At 41.4% G+C, this 20,669-nt stretch overlaps 2 protein-coding genes across 2 annotated transcripts in view; both read right to left on the reverse strand.

Annotated features, from left to right (window-relative positions):
* Nucleotides 1-20,669, reverse strand: part of LOC115622375 (titin) — a 71,172-nt gene that overhangs the window by 6,346 nt on the left and 44,157 nt on the right. The window contains exons 54-59 of the mRNA XM_030516297.1: nucleotides 19,889-20,650; nucleotides 18,647-19,804; nucleotides 4,790-18,562; nucleotides 1,860-1,925; nucleotides 958-1,410; nucleotides 480-755 (exon numbers count right to left, since the gene is read on the reverse strand). Coding sequence (XP_030372157.1) covers nucleotides 480-755; nucleotides 958-1,410; nucleotides 1,860-1,925; nucleotides 4,790-18,562; nucleotides 18,647-19,804; nucleotides 19,889-20,650 — 16,488 coding nt within the window. The remainder of the gene's footprint in view (nucleotides 1-479; nucleotides 756-957; nucleotides 1,411-1,859; nucleotides 1,926-4,789; nucleotides 18,563-18,646; nucleotides 19,805-19,888; nucleotides 20,651-20,669) is intronic.
* On the reverse strand, nucleotides 1,347-4,576 carry LOC115622826. Its single transcript, XM_030516904.1, has 3 exons — nucleotides 2,311-4,576; nucleotides 1,860-1,925; nucleotides 1,347-1,410 (listed from the first exon to the last, which is right to left on the reverse strand). Exon 1 carries the CDS (start codon nucleotides 4,516-4,518, stop codon nucleotides 2,437-2,439), a length of 2,082 nt encoding a protein of 693 aa, XP_030372764.1. The 5' UTR covers nucleotides 4,519-4,576; the 3' UTR covers nucleotides 1,347-1,410; nucleotides 1,860-1,925; nucleotides 2,311-2,436.

Genomic DNA, 20,669 nt, shown 5'->3' on the forward strand with positions numbered 1-20,669 from the left:
AGTCGACAATGAAATAACCAAAGAATTTCAAACACAATTATGGGTATAGAGAGAAACAATAAAATATAGGAAAAGGGGGATGCATACATATATGTGATTCGTTAGTGAGTAGAGTAAAATGGTTAGATAGTTGGGATTATAGAGTTAGAGTATACGTGTATAAGTCTATGATGCATACATTGTTTTTTTTATATTTTTTTTAACATGGCATGCATATTTAAAGGTTATATGTATGATTAAAATTTAAACACAAACATATCACAAAATCAAGAAATCGATGTTGTTTAAAGAATGAATGCAATTAGAGCTCAACTTGAACAGAAAGTTTATTATTAATCGCCGTTGATTTTGCATTTGCCAGCATTTAATAATGAAAACGAATGGTGTAGAGTAGAGTTCGTCTTAAACATTTACACGAATCACCAAAAATGAAAAAAAAAAAAAAAACAATGTTGAAATAAGTAATTTACTGATGATACCTGCTGCCAAGTCTTGTATATCATTGTCGGGCGTAATTTGGTTCTGTGCCATATCGGCTAATGTGTTGGTTGTTGGTGACAAACTATCGTCCCAACTCAGCTTTGAGAAGTCGCCCTGTAATGCGCTAATCTCATCCTCTTGCACAACCGTTTCAAATGTCTCATCAAATTGGGCCACCTGGGCGCCTATATCATCCAGATCGGTGGATAGCTTTTCAATTTTTCGCTCGAGGCGTCTAGTTTGTACAGCGGATTTGTCTTCAACTTGCTTAAGCACTACATGAGGACGACATGGGAACAAACAAACAAGAAACAAACAGATACAGGATAATGGTAATTTCGAACGCTATCGATTATAGGATAATACATCGCTACGAACATGTAGGTAGGTAGATAGGTAGGTCATAGGTTATGCCATCGTTCCTAACGTCTAAGCTATGGTTGTTCGACTAACTCAATAGTTGAATTGTGATTTTACCTTTTGATGTCGTTGTTGTTGTAGTCGGAGGAGCAGTGGGTAGCGGTTGTTGTTGTTGTTGTTGCTGCTGTTGAAATTGTGTAGTTACTGTGGTGGTTGTCGCTGTTATGTTTTGGACATGCAAGGGTAAATGTATGTGCTCATCGGTGAAACTCATATTGTCATCGAATGATTTGCCAGACATGGACTCAATGGTTGGCGACTTGATCACCTCAACACCGCCAATATCATCGCATGTAATGGCATAGTTTTCACTTTCGGAATTGTATTCTTGTCTTATTGAATCGTGTCCATTGGGCTGCTCTTGCAGGCCATGGCTTTCAATTATCTCAACACTCTCTTCGAGCACACGATCGACTAGAATTTTGGCTTCCTCGCGTATGCGTGCAACGAGATCTTCGTCATCACCATTATCACCATTATCACCACCACCAACACCAACTTTAACATCATCTGTAAGACAATTGCACAGTTTCATTTGTTGTGATAGTTATTTGATAGATTGGAATGTGGAAAAAGATTACGCGCCTGGCCATGACATGCCAAGCGTACGCAACGAAATTATTAAGGGCATGAGAAGCAGATTGCGATATAGATGTGCAAATTGTGAGTGAGCAGATGCAGATGCGGATGCGAATGCAGATGTATCTAAATGTGGTGACTGTGATGTGAGCGAAATCTTTTTGCAGCATACGAGAGTATTCTGGTTTTCAGATTGTGATATCAAATTAGAATTTATTTTATTTTACATAATATTGAAACGATTGGCTTGTTGTCTCAGATGGCTTTAATTGCATTTCTTTAAACAATAAAACGATAATCAGTTAAATAATTAAAGCATCGCAAGATGTATGCACAAAAAATATGAGCATTGAAAGCATATTATAAAGCTTTGTACTTACCAATTTTTTGTGATGGTAGGTCGCTTTGCAAAACGGATAAGTCAATTGTTTTCTCTTGAACAGTTTCTGCAATGAATATATATACCAATATTAATAATACACCTTTCAGTTAATAAAGCTAAAAACACAAAATCATCCTACGCTCTACGTTAAACGTTTGCTACAAAAAATTATAACGATTTAACGATTTATGCAGAATCAAAATAAAAATGAAAATACGAATACATATAGATATACAAGATAGACTCCAAAGAACTTTTTGTTAGCACTAAAAATTTGATATGGTTAGTAAAACGACGCTTAAGTGACTAGTTTGTTAGTACTGCACTGGACACACTGTTTAAAATTGAAAATGTAGGCAGACATTAGCAATGTTGTTTACAATTCTTGTTGCTGTGGCAAAGGAAAGTAAAAAGAAAGTGTAGATTAATTACATATTTGTTTTACTTACAAAATGCATGAGTGTTTCTATTTAGTTTTCTGTTTTTCATTATTCGAATTTGGTTTTGTTTTTATGCACACACAACTATTGAACTATGGTAAATGGTTTGGCAACTGAACAGGATACTACGGCAGATCAATTGCCTCCTCTAGCGACTGACTCATCGGACTCAACATACTCGGAGTCAGTATAGGCGTCTCTTATCATGCCTTTTATATGCAATCTTTCGGCCTCGATATTGAAGCCGGTGCCACTCTTCTCGTGCACGACAGTGTAACTCTCGTTCAGCATCTCATTCAGTTCCTTGCTATTACAGTTGGCTGCTTTAATAACCGGTGGCTCAAGCACATCCTCGGCATCCGAGGGCAGTTGCACATCTTCGCTGTCAGTATTTTGTTGGCTTATGGCTTCCTCTTTGAGCAAAGAAATCGGATGCAACTTGGACTTGTTGCACGTCTTGGTCGAAGCACTCGTATTTGCAGCGTACAAGCGCACATTGGACACATCGACTGATGGAACATCAGATGCCTCGGAGATGGAGGATACATCGTCTGTGGAAAGTTCATCGGAATCGGCTGTTTTGGCCTGTTGCTTCAGTTGCTCGACACGATTCACACCAGGCGGCAAGCCACATTCGCTTAGGTCCATATCTTCAACATCAGTTACGCCATCCTCCTTCGGTTTGATAATATCTAGCAGCTTCGACTTGCCCTTACTTAAGGTACGTGTCTTTAGCTTCTTGCGTCGGTTTGTGCCCGCTACGAAAATCTCCTCGACATCAGTAACCGATTCGGCGTTGGCCTGCACCTCCAGCCGTTTGTTTTGCTGCTGCTTCATCACTTCATTGGCAACAATCACGTCATTTTCTAGAATATTTTGGGAACCAGGGGCAAGGTCTTCGGCAAGAGATAGATTCATACTCCAATCATCTGCACATGAATAGTCCTCGGATTCAGTGTGAATAGTATCTTTCAAATGATTGTATATGCCAAACTCGTAGGTGCTGTCCATAGGCATGGCATTGGTTATAGTATCGCCATACTTGTCCTCTTTTAATTCGACAACCTCACGATGAGGTGGTGGTAACGCCTCAAGTGCTACTGAAGCTGCTTCAGCAAACACGCTCGAAAGAGAGCCATCCTCGCAATACATATCCTCTATATCGGTCTGGCAAGTGCCATCGTCTCCAGGGGCAAGAATAATGGCACGAGGTATGGGTTCCTCGTTTTCCTCTTCGTCGTCAAAGCTATCTTCAGCCGCTGAATCGTCGATGCCCTCAACATCGGTTAAGACCTCTTCATTTCGAGGAACTACTTGTAAAAGATGTTTTCCTGAACTCATGGGTAGCGTTGACTTTGAATTTCTTCGTGGCGCCCCTGAGGCGGTAATAAAGGCCACGTCAATTGGTGGCACACTTGCCTCACTAACGCTGGCGCTTTTTGCGGCCGCGCCTTCAGAATTCGTTTCACTTTCAGAGCAGGCTATATTACAAATCTTTTCGCTGCCAGATACTTCAAGTAGTTCATCCTCAGACATGCCACGCCTACCGAGCCCAGCACAATCAGACATAGCCGATGCCAAGTCTCCTATATCGCTGATAGCTGAAACGTCCTCATATTCATCAGAATCATCTTGCTGTTTCTCACCATCGGCTATATTGACACGGCCCTGGTCGCCAATGGCATTATCTAAGTCCACACATACAGATTTCTCATAGCCATAACCAACTTCGGAGTCAGTGTCATAGTCTTCGCAATCGGTTAGATAATCGACCATACCATTCAAGTTTTGTGCTTGCAAAAAGTCACCAGCTTTGACTTCATAGCTCTCTTTGGCATCATTATCCACAGCTTCTTGATTTTGAAGGCCTTGGTTTAAGAATTCACGTAGAGATAGTTTCAATTCGGGGTAAACTGTGCTTTTCTCGTCATCTTCTGATTCAGTGTCGTAGTCCTCAACATCGGTAACATCATTTTCGAAAGGGTTGGCTTTATGTTGTTGTTTTTGCTTATTGGTTAAATTGACCGAACTGCGACGTGAACTCGTTTTGAGAACTTCGGCTTGACTACCAAAGTCTTCAATATCTGTTACACCGCCTGCGCCATTACGGTCGTAGTCCATGTCATTGCTGTACGAGTCCTCAGAAGATGAGGATGATTCAGATTGTGAGGAATGATGATCGGCAGTAACGGATATAGTTGGAAGTTTGGTAGACATTGTTTTTGATTTTATTTTTTTATTGTTTATTAAATGTTTTAGGTATTTATTTTAGTTTTTTTCGTTTGCTATTTGCGGAAAATAAATTGAAATTAATTAAAATAAAAGAAATTTTCAAAAAATTTGTATATGAATCAGATAAGTTGCTTCAAATCATTAAAGAGTCAGAATGTCTGACGTTTTAATGCATTTTTCAAAAAATATGATGGGTATCGCACCTATGCTATTCTAGACTATTTATGTAAACTATGCATAATCCTCATTTATTTACCTTTTGTTGTACTGCTCTTCTCCACCTGAGTGTCCAGTTGGGTTTCACTGACCACTACAATGCCGCTGCTCTCCACTTGCATATGAAGGGACGAGTCATGGGCAACACTTGTTGCAGATATATGATGCTGATGGTGCTGATGATGCTGCTGGTGTTGCTGACGTCGCAGCGTCTCCTCAATCAAAGCTAAAGGACTACGTGTGGGCTTGGGAGAGCCCGGACTGGCAGCCAGTAAACGCTCTGGGTCACCAGCTCCAAACATAGGCAGTGCAACTGAATCGGAAAGGCTGGAGTCGGTGGTATCGATAAAACTGACGTCAAATTCATTTATACAGCGTTGGTGTTCGCCCCTGGATTGCGGTCGCATTGCAATCGGTAGTTCGGCATCAATATCTGGCTGACGGTACACAACTTCAAGGGGCTTATCAGGGCCAAGGGTTTTAGTGAAAACTTCACTGGTTAGAACCTTGCGACTGTTGCTGCCGCTACCGGAGGATGATGAGGTAGAGCTTTTTGTACTATCACTTGATTTTATGGAACGTATGGTTATCACCTCGGAGTCATCATCAACAAGCACGGTGCTAACAGCGCTGGTTGTAGCAATAGGTTCCCTGTGCACACGCACCGTTGACACGCTTCCAATGCTGCTGGTAGAACTAACACTGGCCTTCTTCTCCGATAACTTAATGTTGGTCATCTCTTTTTCTGATTTGCGTGTGGACGTCACCGAACGCACGCTTCGCCGTGTGCTATTGGAGGAACCACTGGCGCTGGTGCTGCCACTGCCTGTTGTGCTCGATTCGTTAATGGAATCTTTCATCTGCTTCTGTAGCTTCGGCTCTACTGAGGCACGCATTATGGTATGGCTGGTAGTTTTCTTGCTTTCCATACGGCTATCGACGCTTGCCTTATTTAGAGTACGCTTAACGGGTTTCTTATTATCTACCTGAGGTTTTGTTACGGTTTCATCACTTTTGCTACTTAGTTTAGCTGCAGTCCTTGTTTTGGAAGACGCGCTAATTGGAACTTTGGTGCGCTGAATTGTAGTTTTTTTCTGATGGCTTGTGGCCAATTTGTTTTCAATTTCTATGGAAGTTTTGTAGGCAATGGTTTTGTTAACATTAGCTGATTGTGTAGTCATGCTCTTAGTTATTTGGCTCCTAGAGCCTATCACGTTTGCTTGTTTATTTTCTTTAGATGCTTGTCTCTTGTATAGGCGTTCTGTACTCAATAAGGACTCTTTACTTTCCGTGTGGGAACTTTTCTTCGCTAGAGCAGCTTGCTTATCGCTAGTAACTTTCATTTGTTTTCGTTCAATTGATGTGGTTTTTGTGAAGGCACTTTTAACGTGTTGTGTTTTCTGGATATTTTTTGTTTTGGTTGGAGCTGGAGATCGAGGTGGAGCTGGTGATTTCGTCGGTGCTGGTGTAGTACTTCGACTATCAGGCTCCGCAACAAGACCGCAACGCATGTTGTGAGCTAGCGTTGGCTGCATATATCTGTGAGTTCCTGCTGGCATTTGTATTATAATTTTTTTAGATTCTACAGTCTGGGTGGCTGTTTTTTCACTTCTCACTTTTTTAGTTTCCTTAACATTTACTCTCCTTTTTTGTTTTGTAATATCTTGTTTCTCGGTACTCATTACTTTTGTCTTTGTAGTTTTTGGTAGTGGACTTAGTGACCGAATTGAGGCGTTGTAGGGTATTCTGGTAACATCAGTTTTAACCCTAGGTCTGGGGGTTGTTGACCGACTGCTTTCACCTTGAGTATGACTTTCATAAAATATAGAACTTGATGCGGGACTAGAAGATCTCTCAAAATGAATTTCACTTATAATACGGCTAGTGGCAGAAGCTGAGCTAGCCGTTGTGGAGGTAGAGCTTGTAACAGATCTCCTTGAATCGGTCTTAGCAGATATATTTTGCTTTCTTAAAGACGTTTGACTAGTTGTTGAAGTTTTTTGTTTGGTTTGCGAATGTGACAAGACCTTAGAATCACTTTTTTGCTTAACATTCTTTTCAGTAGTTTTTATATTTTGCATTTTATGTGATAGTGTAACATTATTTGACGAATCTCTTAGTTTTTTAATTTTTAAATCAGTACCAGTTGACTTAAGCAGTTTAGATTTTTGAACATTCTTTTTTTCAATAATCTGTTTCGCGGGGAGACTTCTTTTCACTGGAGCTTTTAGCTTATTTTCATCTTCAAGGTTGACAAAATACGCGATCGGCCGAACATCCTTGCCTTCAGACCCAACTACCTTTGAGCTAATGGATTTTTCTTTCATTATTTCATCAACATTTTGTTTTTCATCAACATTTTCTCTCAAATCTGCACTAACACTTCTTAACGTCTCTTCCACTATTTGGCTAACACTGCGATCGCGTTCTAATTCCCATTGCTTCTGTATTTGTACTGTCTTGAGAGTATCACTCACAATCTTTTGCACTTCGGCGTCCCCTGCTCTTAATGTGTCTTCAACAATCTGCTGAACAGTCCTTTCAGCATTATACTCATTATTGTCGCAAATTCCAAGAGATTCTTCTTGATTACCAATTACGAAATCCTTAACGCTTTCTGAAGGCTTTTCTAAAGGAACAGATCTAGCGATGTCCAATGGACACTTTGGTTTCTCATGTACTTTAATGGGAGTCGGCAGCTCTTTTATGTCAGAAAGGGGCATTGGTTTATCATCATCTTTCAATGGGGATTTGTCACCAAATGCGACAACTGGTTTAGCTGATGGCTTTTCTTGGCTACCAAAACCGAATTCTTCGTCACTTTCATCGTCAGAATATTCTTTTAGAATTGGTTTTCCAATGTCAATTGGGGTCTTGTCCTTAACGTCAGCCGGTACGAGGGGCTTATCTGAAGGCTTCTCTTGAGAAAGAGGCTTCACAATGTCCACTGGAGACTTTGGTTTATCATCTACTTTAATGGGAGTCGACACGTCTTTTATATCAGCAAGGGGCTTTGGTTTATCGTCATCTTTCAATGAGGATTTGTCACCAAATGCGACAATTGGTTTAGCTGATGGCTTTTCTTGGCTACCGAAACCGAATTCTTCGTCACTTTCATCGTCAGAATATTCTTTTAAAATTGGTTTTCCAATGTCAATTGGGGTCTTGTCCTTTACGTCAGCCGGTACGAGGGGCTTATCTGAAGGCTTCTCTTGAGAAACTGGTTTGACAATGTCTAATGGAGACTTTGGTGTATCATCTGATTTAATGGGAGTCGACACGTCTTTTATATCAGCAAGGGGCTTTGGTTTATCATCATCTTTCAATGGGGATTTGTCACCAAATGCGACAACTGGTTTAGCTGATGGTTTTTCTTGGCTACCGAAACCGTATTCTTCCTCACTTTCATCGTCAGAATATTCTTTTAGAATTGGTTTTCCAATGTCAATTGGGGTCTTGTCCTTTACGTCAGCCGGTACGAGGGGCTTCTCTGAAGGCTTCTCTTGAGAAACAGGCTTCACAATGTCTAATGGAGACTTTGGTTTATCATCTGATTTAACGGGAGTCGACACGTCTTTTATATCAGCAAGGGGCTTTGGTTTATCATCATCTTTCAATGGGGATTTGTCACCAAATGCGACAACTGGTTTAGCTGATGGCTTTTCTTGGCTACCGAAACCGAATTCTTCCTCACTTTCATCGTCAGAATATTCTTTTAGAATTGGTTTTCCAATGTCAATGGGGGTCTTATCTGAAGGCTTCTCTTGAGAAACTGGTTTGACAATGTCTAATGGAGACTTTGGTTTATCATCTACTGTAATGGGAGTCGGCAGGTATTTTATATCAGAAAGGGGTTTTGGTTTATCATCATCTTTCAATGGAGATTTGTCACCAAATGCGACAACTGGTTTAGCTGATGGCTTTTCTTGGCTACCGAAACCGTATTCTTCCTCACTTTCATCGTCAGAATATTCTTTTAAAATTGGTTTTCCAATGTCAATTGGGGTCTTGTCTTTTACGTCAGCCGGTCCGAGGGGCTTATCTGAAGGCTTCTCTTGAGAAACTGGTTTGACAATGTCTAATGGAGACTTTGGTTTATCATCTACCTTAATGGGAGTCGGCACGTCTTTTATGTCAGCAAGAGGGATTGGTTTGTCATCATCTTTCAATGGGGATTTGTCACCAAATGCGACAACTGGTTTAGCTGATGGCTTTTCTTGGCTACCGAAACCGAATTCTTCCTCACTTTCATCGTCAGAATATTCTTTAAGAGTTGGTTTTCCAATGTCAATTGGGGTCTTGTCCTTTACGTCAGCAGGAACGAGGGGCTTATCTGAAGGCTTCTCTTGAGAAACAGGCTTCACAATGTCTAATGGAGACTTTGGTTTATCATCTACCTTAATGGGAGTCGGCAGGTCTTTTATATCATAAAGGGGCTTTATTTTATCATCATCTTTTAATGGGGATTTGTCACCAAATGCGACAGCTGGTTTAGCTGATGGCTTTTCTTGGCTACCGAAACCGAATTCTTCGTCACTTTCATCGTCAGAATATTCTTTAAGAGTTGGTTTTCCAATGCCAATTGGGGTCTTGTCCTTTACGTCAGCCGGTACGAGGGGCTTATCTGAAGGCTTCTCTTGAGAAACAGGCTTCACAATGTCTAATGGAGACTTTGGTTTATCATCTACCTTAATGGGAGTCGGCAGGTCTTTTATATCAGCAAGGGGCTTTGGTTTATAATCATCTTTCAATGGGGATTTGTCACCAAATGCGACAACTGGTTTAGCTGATGGTTTTTCTTGGCTACCGAAACCGTATTCTTCCTCACTTTCATCGTGAGAATATTCTTTTAGAATTGGTTTTCCAATGTCAATTGGGGTCTTGCCCTTTACGTCAGCCGGTACGAGGGCCTTCTCTGAAGGCTTCTCTTGAGAAACAGGCTTCACAATGTCTAATGGAGACTTTGGTTTATCATCTGATTTAACGGGAGTCGACACGTCTTTTATATCAGCAAGGGGCTTTGGTTTATCACCATCTTTCAATGGGGATTTGTCACCAAATGCGACAACTGGTTTAGCTGATGGCTTTTCTTGGCTACCGAAACCGAATTCTTCCTCACTTTCATCGTCAGAATATTCTTTTAGAATTGGTTTTCCAATGTCAATGGGGGTCTTATCTGAAGGCTTCTCTTGAGAAACAGGCTTCACAATGTCTAATGGAGACTTTGGTTTATCATCTGATTTAATGGGAGTCGACACGTCTTTTATATCAGCAACTGGCTTTGGTTTATCATCAGCTTTCAATGGGGATTTGTCACCAAATGCGACAACTGGTTTAGCTGATGGCTTTTCTTGGCTACCGAAACCGAATTCTTCGTCACTTTCATCGTCAGAATATTCTTTTAAAATTGGTTTTCCAATGTCAATTGGGGTCTTGTCTTTTACGTCAGCCGGTACGAGGGGCTTATCTGAAGGCTTCTCTTGAGAAACTTTGACAATGTCTAATGGAGACTTTGGTTTATCATCTGATTTAATGGGAGTCGACACGTCTTTTATATCATCAAGGGCCTTTGGCTTATCATCATCTTTCAATGGGGATTTGTCACCAAATGCGACAACTGTTTTAGCTGATGGCTTTTCTTGGCTACCGAAACCGTATTCTTCCTCACTTTCATCGTCAGAATATTCTTTTAGAATTGGTTTTCCAATGTCAATTGGGGTCTTGTCCTTTACGTCAGCCGGTACGAGGGGCTTATCTGAAGGCTTCTCTTGAGAAACAGGCTTCACAATGTCTAATGGAGACTTTGGTTTATCATCTGATTTAATGGGAGTCGACACGTCTTTTATATCAGCAAGGGGCTTTGGTTTATCATCATCTTTCAATGGGGATTTGTCACCAAATGCGACAACTGGTTTAGCTGATGGTTTTTCTTGGCTACCGAAACCGTATTCTTCCTCACTTTCATCGTCAGAATATTCTTTTAGAATTGGTTTTCCAATGTCAATTGGGGTCTTGCCCTTTACGTCAGCCGGTACGAGGGGCTTCTCTGAAGGCTTCTCTTGAGAAACAGGCTTCACAATGTCTAATGGAGACTTTGGTTTATCATCTGATTTAATGGGAGTCGACACGTCTTTTATATCAGCAAGGGGCTTTGGTTTATCATCATCTTTCAATGGGGATTTGTCACCAAATGCGACAACTGGTTTAGCTGATGGCTTTTCTTGGCTACCGAAACCGAATTCTTCCTCACTTTCATCGTCAGAATATTCTTTTAGAATTGGTTTTCCAATGTCAATGGGGGTCTTATCTGAAGGCTTCTCTTGAGAAACTGGTTTGACAATGTCTAATGGAGACTTTGGTTTATCATCTACTGTAATGGGAGTCGGCAGGTATTTTATATCAGAAAGGGGTTTTGGTTTATCATCATCTTTCAATGGAGATTTGTCACCAAATGCGACAACTGGTTTAGCTGATGGCTTTTCTTGGCTACCGAAACCGTATTCTTCCTCACTTTCATCGTCAGAATATTCTTTTAAAATTGGTTTTCCAATGTCAATTGGGGTCTTGTCTTTTACGTCAGCCGGTACGAGGGGCTTATCTGAAGGCTTCTCTTGAGAAACAGGCTTCACAATGTCTAATGGAGACTTTGGTTTATCATCTACCTTAATGGGAGTCGGCACGTCTTTTATGTCAGCAAGAGGGATTGGTTTGTCATCATCTTTCAATGGGGATTTGTCACCAAATGCGACAACTGGTTTAGCTGATGGCTTTTCTTGGCTACCGAAACCGAATTCTTCCTCACTTTCATCGTCAGAATATTCTTTAAGAGTTGGTTTTCCAATGTCAATTGGGGTCTTGTCCTTTACGTCAGCCGGTACGAGGGGCTTATCTGAAGGCTTCTCTTGAGAAACAGGCTTCACAATGTCTAATGGAGACTTTGGTTTATCATCTGATTTAATGGGAGTCGGCAGGTATTTTATATCAGAAAGGGGCTTTGGCTTATCATCATCTTTGAATGGGGATTTGTCACCAAATGCGACAACTGGTTTAGCTGATGGCTTTTCTTGGCTACCGAAGCCGAATTCTTCGTCACTTTCATCGTCAGAATATTCTTTTGGAATTGGTTTTCCAATGTCAATTGGGGTCTTGTCTTTAACGTCTGCCGGTACGAGGGGCTTATCTGAAGGCTTCTCTTGAGAAAGAGGCTTCACTATGTCCACTGGAGACTTTGGTTTATCATCTACCTTAATGGGAGTCGGCAGGTCTTTTATGTCAGAAAGGGGTTTTATTTTATCATCATCTTTTAATGGGGATTTGTCACCAAATGCGACAACTGGTTTAGCTGATGGCTTTTCTTGGCTACCGAAACCGAATTCTTCGTCACTTTCATCGTCAGAATATTCTTTAAGAGTTGGTTTTCCAATGTCAATTGGGGTCTTGTCCTTTACGTCAGCCGGTACGAGGGGCTTATCTGAAGGCTTCTCTTGAGAAACAGGCTTCACAATGTCTAATGGAGACTTTGGTTTATCATCTGATTTAATGGGAGTCGACACGTCTTTTATATCAGCAAGGGGCTTTGGTTTATCATCATCTTTCAATGGGGATTTGTCACCAAATGCGACAACTGGTTTAGCTGATGGTTTTTCTTGGCTACCGAAACCGTATTCTTCCTCACTTTCATCGTCAGAATATTCTTTTAGAATTGGTTTTCCAATGTCAATTGGGGTCTTGCCCTTTACGTCAGCCGGTACGAGGGGCTTCTCTGAAGGCTTCTCTTGAGAAACAGGCTTCACAATGTCTAATGGAGACTTTGGTTTATCATCTGATTTAATGGGAGTCGACACGTCTTTTATATCAGCAAGGGGCTTTGGTTTATCATCATCTTTCAATGGGGATTTGTCACCAAATGCGACAACTGGTTTAGCTGATGGCTTTTCTTGGCTACCGAAACCGAATTCTTCCTCACTTTCATCGTCAGAATATTCTTTTAGAATTGGTTTTCCAATGTCAATGGGGGTCTTATCTGAAGGCTTCTCTTGAGAAACTGGTTTGACAATGTCTAATGGAGACTTTGGTTTATCATCTACTGTAATGGGAGTCGGCAGGTATTTTATATCAGAAAGGGGTTTTGGTTTATCATCATCTTTCAATGGAGATTTGTCACCAAATGCGACAACTGGTTTAGCTGATGGCTTTTCTTGGCTACCGAAACCGAATTCTTCCTCACTTTCATCGTCAGAATATTCTTTTAGAATTGGTTTTCCAATGTCAATGGGGGTCTTATCTGAAGGCTTCTCTTGAGAAACTGGTTTGACAATGTCTAATGGAGACTTTGGTTTATCATCTACTGTAATGGGAGTCGGCAGGTATTTTATATCAGAAAGGGGTTTTGGTTTATCATCATCTTTCAATGGAGATTTGTCACCAAATGCGACAACTGGTTTAGCTGATGGCTTTTCTTGGCTACCGAAACCGTATTCTTCCTCACTTTCATCGTCAGAATATTCTTTTAAAATTGGTTTTCCAATGTCAATTGGGGTCTTGTCTTTTACGTCAGCCGGTACGAGGGGCTTATCTGAAGGCTTCTCTTGAGAAACAGGCTTCACAATGTCTAATGGAGACTTTGGTTTATCATCTACCTTAATGGGAGTCGGCACGTCTTTTATGTCAGCAAGAGGGATTGGTTTGTCATCATCTTTCAATGGGGATTTGTCACCAAATGCGACAACTGGTTTAGCTGATGGCTTTTCTTGGCTACCGAAACCGAATTCTTCCTCACTTTCATCGTCAGAATATTCTTTAAGAGTTGGTTTTCCAATGTCAATTGGGGTCTTGTCCTTTACGTCAGCCGGTACGAGGGGCTTATCTGAAGGCTTCTCTTGAGAAACAGGCTTCACAATGTCTAATGGAGACTTTGGTTTATCATCTGATTTAATGGGAGTCGGCAGGTATTTTATATCAGAAAGGGGCTTTGGCTTATCATCATCTTTGAATGGGGATTTGTCACCAAATGCGACAACTGGTTTAGCTGATGGCTTTTCTTGGCTACCGAAGCCGAATTCTTCGTCACTTTCATCGTCAGAATATTCTTTTGGAATTGGTTTTCCAATGTCAATTGGGGTCTTGTCTTTAACGTCTGCCGGTACGAGGGGCTTATCTGAAGGCTTCTCTTGAGAAAGAGGCTTCACTATGTCCACTGGAGACTTTGGTTTATCATCTACCTTAATGGGAGTCGGCAGGTCTTTTATGTCAGAAAGGGGTTTTATTTTATCATCATCTTTTAATGGGGATTTGTCACCAAATGCGACAACTGGTTTAGCTGATGGCTTTTCTTGGCTACCGAAACCGAATTCTTCGCCACTTTCATCGTCAGAATATTCTTTAAGAGTTGGTTTTCCAATGTCAATTGGGGTCTTGTCCTTTACGTCAGCCGGTACGAGGGGCTTATCTGAAGGCTTCTCTTGAGAAACAGGCTTCACAATGTCTAATGGAGACTTTGGTTTATCATCTGATGTAATGGGAGTCGAAACGTATTTTATATCAGCAAGGGGCTTTGCCTTATCATCATCTTTCAATGGGGATTTGTCACCAAATGCGACAACTGGTTTAGCTGATGGCTTTTCTTGGCTACCGAAACCGAATTCTTCGTCACTTTCATCGTCAGAATATTCTTTTGGAATTGGTTTTCCAATGACAATTGGGGTCTTGTCTTTAACGTCAGCCGGTACGAGGGGCTTATCTGAAGGCTTCTCTTGAGAAACAGGCTTCACAATGTCTAATGGAGACTTTGGTTTATCATCTGATGTAATGGGAGTCGAAACGTCTTTTATATCAGCAAGGGGCTTTGCCTTATCATCATCTTTCAATGGGGACTTGTCACCAAATGCGACAACTGGTTTAGCTGATGGCTTTTCTTGGCTACCGAAACCGAATTCTTCCTCACTTTCATCGTCAGAATATTCTTTTAGAATTGGTTTTCCAATGTCAATGGGGGTCTTATCTGAAGGCTTCTCTTGAGAAACTGGTTTGACAATGTCTAATGGAGACTTTGGTTTATCATCTACTGTAATGGGAGTCGGCAGGTATTTTATATCAGAAAGGGGTTTTGGTTTATCATCATCTTTCAATGGAGATTTGTCACCAAATGCGACAACTGGTTTAGCTGATGGCTTTTCTTGGCTACCGAAACCGTATTCTTCCTCACTTTCATCGTCAGAATATTCTTTTAGAATTGGTTTTCCAATGTCAATTGGGGTCTTGTCTTTTACGTCAGCCGGTACGAGGGGCTTATCTGAAGGCTTCTCTTGAGAAACTGGTTTGACAATGTCTAATGGAGACTTTGGTTTATCATCTACCTTAATGGGAGTCGGCACGTCTTTTATGTCAGCAAGAGGGATTGGTTTGTCATCATCTTTCAATGAAGATTTGTCACCAAATGCGACAACTGGTTTAGCTGATGGCTTTTCTTGGCTACCGAAACCGAATTCTTCCTCACTTTCATCGTCAGAATATTCTTTAAGAGTTGGTTTTCCAATGTCAATTGGGGTCTTGTCCTTTACGTCAGCCGGTACGAGGGGCTTATCTGAAGGCTTCTCTTGAGAAACAGGCTTCACAATGTCTAATGGAGACTTTGGTTTATCATCTGATTTAATGGGAGTCGACACGTCTTTTATATCAGCAAGGGGCTTTGGTTTATCATCATCTTTCAATGTGGATTTGTCACCAAATGCGACAACTGGTTTAGCTGATGGTTTTTCTTGGCTACCGAAACCGTATTCTTCCTCACTTTCATCGTGAGAATATTCTTTTAGAATTGGTTTTCCAATGTCAATTGGGGTCTTGTCCTTTACGTCAGCCGGTACGAGGGGCTTCTCTGAAGGCTTCTCTTGAGAAACAGGCTTCACAATGTCTAATGGAGACTTTGGTTTATCATCTGATTTAACGGGAGTCAACACGTCTTTTATATCAGCAAGGGGCTTTGGTTTATCATCATCTTTCAATGGGGATTTGTCACCAAATGCGACAACTGGTTTAGCTGATGGCTTTTCTTGGCTACCGAAACCGAATTCTTCGTCACTTTCATCGTCAGAATATTCTTTTAGAATTGGTTTTCCAATGTCAATGGGGGTCTTATCTGAAGGCTTCTCTTGAGAAACTGGTTTGACAATGTCTAATGGAGACTTTGGTTTATCATCTACTGTAATGGGAGTCGGCAGGTATTTTATATCAGAAAGGGGCTTTGGCTTATCATCATCTTTGAATGGGGATTTGTCACCAAATGCGACAACTGGTTTAGCTGATGGCTTTTCTTGGCTACCGAAGCCGAATTCTTCGTCACTTTCATCGTCAGAATATTCTTTTGGAATTGGTTTTCCAATGTCAATTGGGGTCTTGTCTTTAACGTCTGCCGGTACGAGGGGCTTATCTGAAGGCTTCTCTTGAGAAAGAGGCTTCACTATGTCCACTGAAGACTTTGGTTTATCATCTACCTTAATGGGAGTCGGCAGGTCTTTTATGTCAGAAAGGGGTTTTATTTTATCATCATCTTTTAATGGGGATTTGTCACCAAATGCGACAACTGGTTTAGCTGATGGCTTTTCTTGGCTACCGAAACCGAATTCTTCGTCACTTTCATCGTCAGAATATTCTTTTAGAATTGGTTTTCCAATGACAATTGGGGTCTTGCCTTTAACGTCAGCCGGTACGAGGGGCTTATCTGAAGGCTTCTCTTGAGAAACAGGCTTCACAATGTCTAATGGAGACTTTGGTTTATCATCTGATTTAATGGGAGTCGACACGTCTTTTATATCAGAAAGGGGCTTTGGTTTATCATCATCTTTCAATGGGGATTTGTCACCAAATGCGACAACTGGTTTAGCTGATGGCTTTTCTTGGCTACCGAAACCGAATTCTTCGTCACTTTCATCGTCAGAATATTCTTTTAGAATTGGTTTTCCAATGTCAATTGGGGTTTTGTCCATTGCGTCAGCCGGTACGAGGGTCTTATCTGAAGGTTTCTCTTGAGAAACAGGCTTCACAATGTCTACTGGAGACTTTGGCTTATCATCTACTATAATGGGAGTCGGCAGGTCTTTTATATCAGCAAGGGGTTTTGGTTTATCATCATCTTTCAATGGAGATTTGTCACCAAATGCGACAACTGGTTTAGCTGATGGCTTTTCTTGGCTACCGAAACCGAATTCTTCGTCACTTTCATCGTCAGAATATTCTTTTAGAATTGGTTTTCCAATGTCAATTGGGGTCTTGTCTTTAACGTCTGCCGGTACGAGGGGCTTATCTGAAGGCTTCTCTTGAGAAAGAAGCTTCACTATGTCCACTGGAGACTTTGGTTTATCATCTACCTTAATGGGAGTCGGCAGGTCTTTTATGTCAGAAAGGGGCTTTGGTTTATCATCATCTTTCAATGGGGATTTGTCACCAAATGCGACAACTGGTTTAGCTGATGGCTTTTCTTGGCTACCGAAACCGAATTCTTCGTCACTTTCATCGTCAGAATATTCTTTTAGAATTGGTTTTCCAATGTCAATGGGGGTCTTATCTGAAGGCTTCTCTTGAGAAACTGGTTTGACAATGTCTATTGGAGACTTTGGTTTATCATCTACTGTAATGGGAGTCGGCAGGTATTTTATATCAGAAAGGGGCTTTGGCTTATCATCATCTTTGAATGGAGATTTGTCACCAAATGCGACAACTGGTTTAGCTGATGGCTTTTCTTGGCTACCGAAGCCGAATTCTTCGTCACTTTCATCGTCAGAATATTCTTTTGGAATTGGTTTTCCGATGTCAATTGGGGTCTTGTCTTTAACGTCAGCCGGTACGAGGGACTTATCTGAAGGCTTCTCTTGAGAAAGAGGCTTCACAATGTCCACTGGAGACTTTGGTTTATCATCTACCTTAATGGGAGTCGGCAGGTCTTTCATGTCAGAAAGGGGTTTTATTTTATCATCATCTTTTAATGGGGATTTGTCACCAAATGCGACAACTGGTTTAGCTGATGGCTTTTCTTGGCTACCGAAACCGAATTCTTCGTCACTTTCATCGTCAGAATATTCTTTAAGAGTTGGTTTTCCAATGTCAATTGGGGTCTTGTCCTTTACGTCAGCCGGTACGAGGGGCTTATCTGAAGGCTTCTCTTGAGAAACAGGCTTCACAATGTCTAATGGAGACTTTGGTTTATCATCTACCTTAATGGGAGTCGGCAGGTCTTTTATATCAGCAAGGGGCTTTGGTTTATCATCATCTTTCAATGGGGATTTGTCACCAAATGCGACAACTGGTTTAGCTGATGGTTTTTCTTGGCTACCGAAACCGTATTCTTCCTCACTTTCATCGTGAGAATATTCTTTTAGAATTGGTTTTCCAATGTCAATTGGGGTCTTGTCCTTTACGTCAGCCGGTACGAGGGGCTTCTCTGAAGGCTTCTCTTGAGAAACAGGCTTCACAATGTCTAATGGAGACTTTGGTTTATCATCTGATTTAACGGGAGTCGACACGTCTTTTATATCAGCAAGGGGCTTTGGTTTATCATCATCTTTCAATGGGGATTTGTCACCAAATGCGACAACTGGTTTAGCTGATGGCTTTTCTTGGCTACCGAAACCGAATTCTCCCTCACTTTCATCGTCAGAATATTCTTTTAGAATTGGTTTTCCAATGTCAATGGGGGTCTTATCTGAAGGCTTCTCTTGAGAAACTGGTTTGACAATGTCTAATGGAGACTTTGGTTTACCATCTACTGTAATGGGAGTCGGCAGGTATTTTATATCAGAAAGGGGCTTTGGCTTATCATCATCTTTGAATGGGGATTTGTCACCAAATGCGACAACTGGTTTAGCTGATGGCTTTTCTTGGCTACCGAAACCGTATTCTTCCTCACTTTCATCGTCAGAATATTCTTTTGGAATTGGTTTTCCAATGTCAATTGGGGTCTTGTCTTTAACGTCAGCCGGTACGAGGGGCTTATCTGAAGGCTTCTCTTGAGAAACAGGCTTCACAATGTCTAATGGAGACTTTGGTTTATCATTTACCTTAATGGGAGTCGGCAGGTCTTTTATGTCAGAATGGGGTTTTATTTTATCATCATCTTTCAATGGGGATTTGTCACCAAATGCGACAACTGGTTTAGCTGATGGCTTTTCTTGGCTACCGAAACCGTATTCTTCCTCACTTTCATCGTCGGAATATTCTTTTGGAATTGGTTTTCCAATGTCAATGGGGGTCTTGTCCTTTACGTCAGCCGGTACGAGGGGCTTATCTGAAGGCTTCTCTTGAGAAACAGGCTTCACAATGTCTAATGGAGACTTTGGTTTATCATCTACCTTAATGGGAGTCGGCAGGTCTTTCATATCAGCAAGGGGCTTTATTTTATCATCTTTTAATGGGGATTTGTCACCAAATGCGACAGCTGGTTTAGCTGATGGCTTTTCTTGGCTACCGAAACCGAATTCTTCGTCACTTTCATCGTCAGAATATTCTTTAAGAGTTGGTTTTCCAATGTCAATTGGGGTCTTGTCCTTTACGTCAGCCGGTACGAGGGGCTTATCTGAAGGCTTCTGTTGAGAAACAGGCTTCACAATGTCTAATGGAGACTTTGGTTTATCATCTACCTTAATGGGAGTCGGCAGGTCTTTTATATCAGCAAGGGGCTTTGGTTTATCATCATCTTTCAATGGGGATTTGTCACCAAATGCGACAAATGGTTTAGCTGGTGGCTTTTCTTGGCTACCGAAACCGAATTCTTCCTCACTTTCATCGTCAGAATATTTTTTAAGAGTTGGTTTTCCAATGTCAATTGGGGTCTTGTCCTTTACTTCAGCCGGTACGAGGGGCTTATCTGAAGGCTTCTCTTGAGAAACAGGCTTCACAATGTCAATTGGGGTCTTGTCCTTTACATCAGCCGGTTCGAGGGGCTTATCTGAAGGCTTCTCTTGAGAAACAGGCTTCACAATGTCTAATGGAGACTTTGGTTTATCATCTACTGTAATGGGAGTCGGCAGGTATTTTATATCAGCAAGGGGCTTTGGTTTATCATCATCTTTCAATGGGGATTTGTCACCAAATGCGACAACTGGTTTAGCTGATGGCTTTTCTTGGCTACCGAAACCGTATTCTTCCTCACTTTCATCGTCAGAATATTCTTTTAGAATTGGTTTTCCAATGTCAATTAGGGTCTTGTCCTTTGCGTCAGCCGCTACGAGGGGCTTATCTGAAGGCTTGTCTTGAGAAACAGGCTTCACAATGTCAATTGGGGTCTTGTCCTTTACATCAGCCGGTTCGAGGGGCTTATCTGAAGGCTTCTCTTGAGAAACTGGTTTGACAATGTCTAATGGAGACTTTGGTTTATCATCTGATTTAATGGGAGTCGGCACGTCTTTTATGTCAGCAAGGGGCTTTGGTTCATCATCATCTTTCAATGGGGATTTGTCACCAAATGCGACAACTGGTTTAGCTGATGGCTTTTCTTGGCTACCGAAACCGAATTCTTCGTCTCTTTCATCGTCAGAATATTCTTTAAGAGTTGGTTTTCCAATGTCAATTGGGGTCTTGTCCTTTGCGTCAGCCGGTACGAGGGGCTTATCTGAAGGCTTCTCTTGAGAAACAGGTTTGACAATGTCTAATGGAGACGTTGGCTTACCATCTGATTTAATGAGAGTCGGCACGTCTTTTATGTCAGCAAGGGGCTTTGGTTCATCATCATCTTTCAATGGGGATTTGTCACCAAATGCGACAGCTGGTTTAGCTGATGGCTTTTCTTGGCTACCGAAACCGAATTCTTCCTCACTTTCATCGTCAGAATATTCTTTTAGAATTGGTTTTCCAATGTCAATTGGGGTCTTGTCCTTTAACTCAGCCGGTACGAGGGGCTTATCTGAAGGCTTCTCTTGAGAAACAGGCTTCAC

The sequence above is a fragment of the Scaptodrosophila lebanonensis genome, unplaced genomic scaffold (assembly GCF_003285725.1).
Source record: "Scaptodrosophila lebanonensis strain 11010-0011.00,11010-0021.00 unplaced genomic scaffold, SlebRS2 tig00000043-arrow-pilon, whole genome shotgun sequence".
NCBI lineage: Eukaryota > Metazoa > Arthropoda > Insecta > Diptera > Drosophilidae > Scaptodrosophila > Scaptodrosophila lebanonensis.

Coding starts and splice junctions, on each gene's coding strand:
- LOC115622826 (XM_030516904.1), bottom strand. CDS start 4,518: ATGTCTACCAAACTTCCAACTATATCCGTTACTGCCGATCATCATTCC.